Consider the following 8,517-nt stretch of genomic DNA (forward strand, 5'->3'; position numbering starts at 1 on the left):
TCAATCATAAACAACACGATCTCTCTCAGACACAGCAATCAGATATTCTGATCTAGTCACACCCTAAATTGATGGTCCCTCGGATGACTAGGCTATGCTGTCATGTTGACAGCTCATGCTAATTAGGAAAAAGAGACAATAATATATGAGGTTTTAAAGATCCAAAGCCAAGATATGAATTACATCCAATCACCAAAGTAGCAAAAACACAAACATAAAGATACCAAAAACTGGAAAACACAGATATGCCAGGAAATGGGACAAGGCCAGCCTCTAAGATCAAGAAAACTAAAACCGTCTCTCCACAGAAACTTTCCAAACCAACAAAAACCCAAAGAAATCATAACAAGAAATTTTCTGAATACAAAATTAGTGAAGGTCAATCATTTTCCAGTGAAACAATGTAAATAGATGAAAATAAAACTAACAACATGGAGGCACCACTACAAAAATATATCGTGGACCCTTAAATATGAACGACAAGATTCTAATCAAAATCAAACTATAAGAAATCACTGGCCATTACTCATCCTGTACACACTGTCTCTCCTTTGCCAATAATAGAAAGTGGGTTTGTGTGAAGAGGGTGTTCCACCAAAATTGGAGAGACTCACTTGAAGCTTTCTGAGGTTTTAACGTTGTAGAAAATAATTTTGGGGGCTGGAGAGATGGCTCAGAGGTTAAGAGCACCGACTGCTCTTCCAGAGGTCCTGAGTTCAATTCTCAGCAATCACATGGTGGCTCACAACCATTTGTAATGAGATCTAGCACCCTCTTCTGTATACATAATAAATAAATAAATCTTTTTTAAAAAAGAAAATAATTTTGACTACTAAAAGCATTTCACTCTCTTATGATAAAGAAAATGATGTCTGTTAGGATCACTTAGACACCATTTTGTTTCCTAAGATTGATGATTGACTCTTTTTAAAAAAAAAAAAAAAGATTTATTTATTTATTATGTATACAGAAGAGGGTGCCAGATCTCATTATAGATGGTTGTGAGCCACCATGTGGTTACTGAGAATTGAACTCAGGACCTCTGGAAGAGCAATTGGTGCTCTTAACCTCTGAGCCATCTCTCCAGCCCCGATGACTGACTCTTAAGTCTGCATCAGAGTGAGGAAACAAAATCTTTTTTGTTGTTGTTGTTTTGTTTTTTGGTTTTTCGAGACAGGGTTTCTCTGTAGCTTTGGACCCTTTCCTGGAACTCACTCTATAGCCCAGGCTGGCCTTAAACTCACAGAGATCTGCCTGCCTCTGCCTCCTGGGTGCTGAGATTAAAGGCATACACCACCACCCCCCAGCCAGGAAATGAAAACTTTAAAACAAAATGCAAGTTAACAGATTTTTAAAGAATCAGTATACACCTAAAGCAACTTGGTTTGCTCTAATTGCTTTACAAGTCACAAGCATTTTTGAAAACAAGTTGATTGCTATTTTTTGCATGTGTTTTTGCACATGAGAGAGTATGTTCTCCATATATACAGAATCTGGAATAGTAGATAGTTATGAGCATCTCAACTTGAATGTTGTTATCTGAACTCAGGTCATCCCCCAAAAGAATATGTGCTGAGGCACCTGCTAAGACTTTTTATCCAATAAACCAAAAGTCTATCACAGATGAATAACAGCAAGAACAACAAAACTTAAACAAATAAAGAAGCAAATAAATAATCCTTGGAAACAGGCAGCATCAAAATTAAAATGTTGTGTGTGGTAAATTTGCAGCATAAAGTGAATACAATCCAACAACAATGCCCAACAATTTATAAGAAGAATGCTGAATACAAAGCTACATTCACAGTGGAAACACTCAGAATAATCAATGAGATTATGAAAACTAATACACAGATGGATGTAATATTACTTCTATACTTAGCATAAAGCTACAACAATCAAGAATGTAAACAATGTTCCTCAAAGAATAATGGGGATAGGGAGAAAAAGCCAAGAACAAAGGAAGGAAATATAGTCAACTATCAATCCAAAGACCAAAGGAAACTTAGCAAGGAAAAGTGTGATCTTGACTAATGTTACCCAGCTATCTATGGTTCTATGTGTATAGAAATTATACAGACAGAGTTCACAACTTTCACAAAATTAACACAAAGTGACCCTCTTTAACTGTTGTTCCTGACTCTCCAGCTACTGATATTTCTTGGCCACAGTGAGGAGACCTACGATCTAGAGCTCTTTCTGCAAATGGAGGTGATCCTGATATGGCTCTGTAGCCCTTATGCCTTCTTGTTTGTTTGTTTGTTTGGTTGGTTGGTTGGTTGGTTGGTTGGTTGGTTGGTTGTTGGTTTGTGAGACAGGGTTTCTCTGTGTAGCTTTGTGCCTTTCCTGGAACTCACTTGGTAGCCCAGGCTGGCCTCGAACTCACAGAGATCCACCTGCCTCTGCCTCTTGAGTGGGATTAAAGGCATGCGCCGCCACCACCCAGCCCCTTATGACTTCTTGTGGTTTCAGGTAAAAACAGCCCCACTGATGCCCAATCTCAAAATGACATAGTAGAATAATTTTAAATCAGCTTCCTGTCACATGGATTATGGTAAAAGATGTGGATTCTGCCCTATTTACCTGCCCAATAAGATGCTACCTAAGAAACCTCTACAGCTCAGAAACTCCTTTTTTCCCCTGGCAGTAACACTGAAATACACCATTGCAGCTGATGGCTGCAGAAAGTTAGAAACATTCTAATCATGTATTGCTGAATGACAATCCACATCACCATCTTTCTACCAGTTTCTAAACTATTTGAAACGATTATAAGACAATCCTGAAAGTGCAATGTAATCTTCAGAACTTCTAGAAACCAGATTTTCAGTTTTCCAATCCGTCTTCTCATTGCACACCAAAAGCTTGCCTGTGTGTGCACACTGAACAGTGATATTACAAGCATCATATCCTAACATGCCAGGACTGCAGAGTCTCTTCCTCCCCCAGAAAATCCATACACAGGGAGGCTCAGAGGATAAGGACCACTCCCCAGGTCACGATATAGATGAACAGAACCAGTCTTGTTCATGGTCCATCAAAAATGACAAAGCCCAGCAAAAATGACAGCTCAGCAGACCTTCTCTGAACACCCTACACTCACCATAGTAGAGCTTGTCTTCTTCCTTACAACTCACTACAGCAGAAGTAGAGGAAAAGCCTGACAAGAACCTGCAACCTACCTGCCACTTGTACTCTCCATTGCTGAGCCTTCCCAAAGTTCCTCAAAGGCTAAGGCCACCCATCTGGACCTCGGAATATTAGCAGGTGCCCTGCTGGTTGATTAGAGATCAAATGATTCAGACAGGACAGTCCTTCCAGCTCTGCCCTTACACCCAATAGATAGGACACTAGTCTAAAAAGAATGTATTTTAGTAGACATTCTTCAGCTCTCCTAGAGCGCATCCTGTTCCTCATCCAAAGTGCCTTTTGTGTGCACATCCCATTACACACTCAATGTGGAGTGCAGCCAACCCATTGCCCCCTAGCTGGGAGTGCTGCAGCCAAACACAGGTCACATTCACATAGTAACTCTTGTACTGTGTAACTGCTGGTACAGAAAAACAGACCACGAATTAGAAAAAGAGGAGGGGTCATGGCAGGGCTTGGAGACAGGAAGAGAATGTGGATATGATGTAGTTATAATCTCAAAAAATTATTTTGAAAAGTTGAAACAGGCTTTATGGCTATGTTCTCCAGAGTCTAGTAATTTGTAATAGAGCACATCAAAGATTTTTCAAACCTTTTATCTAAGGGACAACATCTTAAACCAGAAAAAAAAAAAAACAGTCCTGTTAGGCAGGGCCACATTTTACCCAGATCTATTTTGGTTGAATTACTGTAACTATAGCAATTTGGTTTCATGATAAGGTCGGTCCTTTATCTAGATTTTTGATTGCCCTTGTCTGTGGACCCCAAGAAATGGTCAATCAGGACATTTATGGAGCATCTAAAATTGATGACCTAATTCCACATTGTTAATCTCAACTACTGTTGAAGTACGAAGGCTCTCAATGACCATCCTGACTCTCCCTTTCTGCACTGTGACACTACCAGCTTCAAAGTTGGTCTAGGAACTCAATTCATGCACAGGTCCCTCTTCATCTATAAGTCCCCACTAAAAGCCAGAGAGATTGGAGGTCACTCATTAACTGGTTTAGTTTTCCTTCTCACTGACCAGCCAAGGCCAAGATGAAAGATGCTGTGGGACTGTCTACCCAGCACTAGGCAGTAGAGGCAGGATTAGGTGTTCAAAGCAATTCTCAGTTATACAGCATGAGGCAAGCTTCAATTACATAGCATGAGGCAGTGATATTACAAGCTCATAGTCTCCCATGCCAAGATGGCAAAGCCTCCCACTCCCCAGGGAATCCACATTCAACAAAGCTCAGAGAGCAAGGGCCACTACCCAGGTCAACAAAGGGACAAACAGAACCTCAGTCAAGCTCATGGTCCATCCCAGACCAAGCAGCTCTGACAACTCAGCCAACTTTCTCTTCCTAGTCAGGGGACAGTGGCCCCCACACTCACCATGGCATGGCTTTTGGTCTTCCTTACAGCTCCCTACAGCAGAACAAGAGAAGAATCCTGAGAAGAACCTGTAAACTGCCTCCAATTGGTAATCCTGACTGCTAAGCCTTCCCAGAGTCCCCATTTGCTAGGACCACCCAGCTGGGCTTCAGGACATTAGCAGTTACCCTACTGGATAAACAGAGATCAAACAACTCAGAGAACAAAAACCCTCCCAGGTTGGTCTTTCCACACTATGGCAGGCTGGACAGGGCCCAAATCTGAGAAATTTGTAGTTTAGTAAGATCTTCCACTCTCCCAGAACACTTCCTGTTCCTCTTTCAAGGCACAGGGTCCTATGTGTGCACACTCCATGACACACTCAATGTCCAGTGTCGCCAGTCCTGGATTTCAAAGCTGGGAGGTCCTGCAACCAAACACAGGTTACAATCAAACCATATCTGTTGTTCAACAAGAAGAGGCCATGGATTAAAACACAAGGGTCTATGGGAGGGGTTGGAGGCAGGAAATAATGCAGTGGAAATAATATAATTATAATCCCAAAAAATTCTGTTAAAAAAAAGTTGAAACAGGCTTCATGGCCATGTGCTCCAGAGAGCACACTAGGGATTTGTATTAGAGCGCACCAAGTACTACTCACATCATTTCTCTCTAGGTATACATCTTAAACCTGGAAAACATAGTCATGTTAGGCAGGGCCACACCATTTTATTCAGTTCTACTACTTAGTTTGAACTGGTGTAACTACAGTCATTTGGTTTCATGAAAATTCAATTCTTTATCCAGATTCTAGATAGCCTGGTCTGTGGACACAAGAAATGGCTGGTCAGAACATTTATTGATCATCTAAAATGGATTACCTAACTACGCATTGCTAATGTCAACTACAGTCACAACAAGAATGCTTTCATGAACTTCCTTGCCCATCCCTTTCTCTGCTGTGACTACACCTGCTTTCCAGTTGGCCAGTGAATTCAATTCTTACACAGGTCCCACCTCATTTGTAAATTCACAATAAAATGTAGAGAAGTTGGAGGATACTCATTCACTGGTCTATTTTTGCCTTCCCACAGACCAGTCAAGGTTCAGCCTGGAAGGAGTTTCAGGACTGTCTTTCCAGCACTGGGCAGCAGAAGCAAGAGTAGGTATAATGCAGTTCTCTAGTATATAGTGTGAGGCAAGCCTGAGCTACAAGAGACACTGATCTAAACCTGGGGTTCTCACTGATCTAAACCTAATGCCGTGACCCTTTAATATAGTTCCTATTTTCACTGCTAGTTCATAACTATATTTTTGCTACTGTTAGGAATTATAGTATAAATATCTATCTGTGATTTCTGATGGTCTTTGGCCAGTTGTCCTGTGATAGGGTCATTTGATCTCCCCCAAGGGAGCCATGACCCCCAATGTTAAGAACCATTGCTCTAAGCTGATATAAATAAATAAATAGCATTAAGAAAAAATGGAATGAAATTCTGACACTTGGAAACATTGATAAATAGTAAAAAAAAAAAAATATATGATAATGCATCTAAAGAAAATGAATTTTAAAAATGATATCAATAATTGATGTTTTATGATAAAAAACAATTGGAAGGATTCTTTGGTATACTGATGATGAAATGGAGTAGGTAATACCCTGGTAGAGAGAATACCATTAATAAGAGACTGTATGACTTTGATCCAAGTAAAGTGTTGGCCACTGAGTGTTGTAAGCTAACACATGGAATTACAGCCAATGGCCTGTGTCTCAAACATCTAAGTGAACTATTGCACATATCTACACTGGAGAGTTCTCTAATTGGAAACTGAATACTTAGCAGTTCAAGCTATCTTCCCAAAACTGTACACCCACCAATTCTGTCTATCTTCATTCACATGGAAAGGATTAATACATGCAGGAAAACTACAAAGAAAGTCACTCACCATGCAGACCATGAGACTCCTGCAGCTCACTGCCTTCAACTTCAGTCTGTGATCAAGCTATTGTCTAGTCTGTTTCTCCCTGCAGTGTACACAGGACACTGCTCCTCCTCTTCTGGTCTGCAGGGAGAAGCCCTGCTCCACACACAAATCCTTTCCCTGTTCTGTAATGGACAGTCCACTATGTGACTCAATCTGGCAATTTTAGAACTCTGTGGTGCTGCAGATGTATAATCCCAGATTTAAGGTGGTCAGTCAGGAAGATAACAAGGGCAATGCCCTGTGCGGCTACAGACAAGGTTCAAGTCCACCTCAATCAACATAGAAGATATTGACTCAAAACTGTTTTTCAAAAAGACTGGAGAGGTCCCTATTCTAGAATTAATATACCTTTATGGCACACCAGGACTTAATGTTGCTTGTGACCCTGGAATGGTCCCTTGAGCAGCATGTAGAGGCTGGTTTTTTAATGGGTGGATGGGACTTTCTGCTGGTTGTATATCAGAGTTGTTCTCCTTGGTTATGGGAATGTGGCTGGTTGATCATGGGGAACAAACAATTACACCTTATCACACTAATTTCTAACCGGATTCTAACCAGCATAGTTAGCATATGACTTAGCTCTGGGGGTATTCGTGATGCAGCCCTCCCTTACCTAAATTCTACTTTGTGAATTAATGTCTCCTAACAACTGGCACTACCTTGTACCATCAATTCTACTTTTCTACATCACAGTTTAGCGACTGAGTGCCACTTTACACAGGAGAAACTGTTTATGAGCTCCACAGAAAGGATCCTAAACCTAATGTGATAAGTTCAAAGTACTGTACTTCTGGAAGATACGGAAGACATGGGACCACGACTCTCTGAATTCGGCAAATCTTTGTTCCACAACATAAACACTTGGGGCACCGGCATTTCACAGTGATGTCAACAACAAGATTATTTCAAAGCGCAGCCCCACTCCCAGCGCTCTGCACAGATGCAGCCTGCAGAGTGAAGTTACACAGAGGCTGCCAGCAGGCCCAGGAATTGCAAATACCATGCAGGACCACGCAAAACAACACTGGAGCATGCAGGACCACGCAAAACAACACTGGAGCATGCAGGACCAGCAGGATCATGCTGGACCATGCAAAACCAGGCAAAAACATGCTGAACTCTGCGTCCACCCACTGGCTCCCACCCAGCTGGCTCCCACGGCTCAACTGGCTGCTCCTCCCAGTCTGGGGATAGGCTCCTAACTCACCATGTCGTGGTTTTCCAGCTCTCCCGTTCTCTCTGCTCGGCTCCCTGAAGCAGCACTCACAGCAGAGCACACAAAACCACTGGCGCCAGCTTCTTTTCAAAGCCAAGCCTGACGCTGGTGACTGGAAGGACCTTGCACAATTTCTGACTGGCAGGTCGCCTGGAGGGCCTGATTGGCTAGTGAGGCCTGAGTGACAAGAGCACCTCCCATATGGTTACACTGTGCTTAAAGATACAGCACGAAGATTCCTGACCCAGCCATCCACCCCTTTTCTGAACCAGCAGAGAGATGTATTTCAATAGCACCTGCCCCTGGCTCTACTAGCAGACCCTGCTCTCTGCCTGCTCTCAGTAGGCGCTTCCCCTTAATCCTCCTGGACACAACACAGTACACTATACTACGTGCGGTGGAGTGATTCCCTGTCACACAAGTGGAAGGGTACCCAGAATATTAACAACTAAAGAGTTTTAAGCACACAAAAGGAGATGTTTGTTAAGTGGCTTCACGCTGAGGTCAGGTAAATTGAATGCACTTTTTACCTGCTTGTCACAGGGACTGCAGACGACCAGGAAAGAAAAGCAGGAACTAGATCAGAAACAAAATAACAAGTCTTCTCTCATTAGAGAGCTGGATGATGGCTCCATTGCTTAGGAGTTTTATTCCTGAAATTCAGAGCAGAGTGTTAGCAAATTAAATAATAATAAAGAGTTCATGGAAAGTTGAATACTTAGAGACTAATGGAACTAGGAAGAATAGTTATGAGCACCATTGTTAGCCAGCACATCTTCCTCCGTGGACAGATAAAAAAAAAAAAA

The 8,517-nt window shown here is 41.9% G+C and overlaps 1 protein-coding gene across 1 annotated transcript in view; it reads right to left on the minus strand.

Moving 5' to 3' along the window:
• The window catches only part of LOC118572388 (zinc finger protein 431-like), a 31,764-nt gene extending 23,936 nt beyond the window's left edge, over nt 1-7,828 (minus strand). Inside the window, exon 1 of the mRNA XM_036171985.1 lies at nt 7,703-7,828. Within this exon, the coding sequence (XP_036027878.1) occupies nt 7,703-7,705 (3 nt within the window). The 5' untranslated portion in view covers nt 7,706-7,828. The remainder of the gene's footprint in view (nt 1-7,702) is intronic.
• Between the last annotated feature and the right edge of the window lie 689 nt (nt 7,829-8,517).

This window comes from Onychomys torridus, chromosome 22 (genome assembly GCF_903995425.1).
Source record: "Onychomys torridus chromosome 22, mOncTor1.1, whole genome shotgun sequence".
NCBI classification, from domain to species: domain Eukaryota; kingdom Metazoa; phylum Chordata; class Mammalia; order Rodentia; family Cricetidae; genus Onychomys; species Onychomys torridus.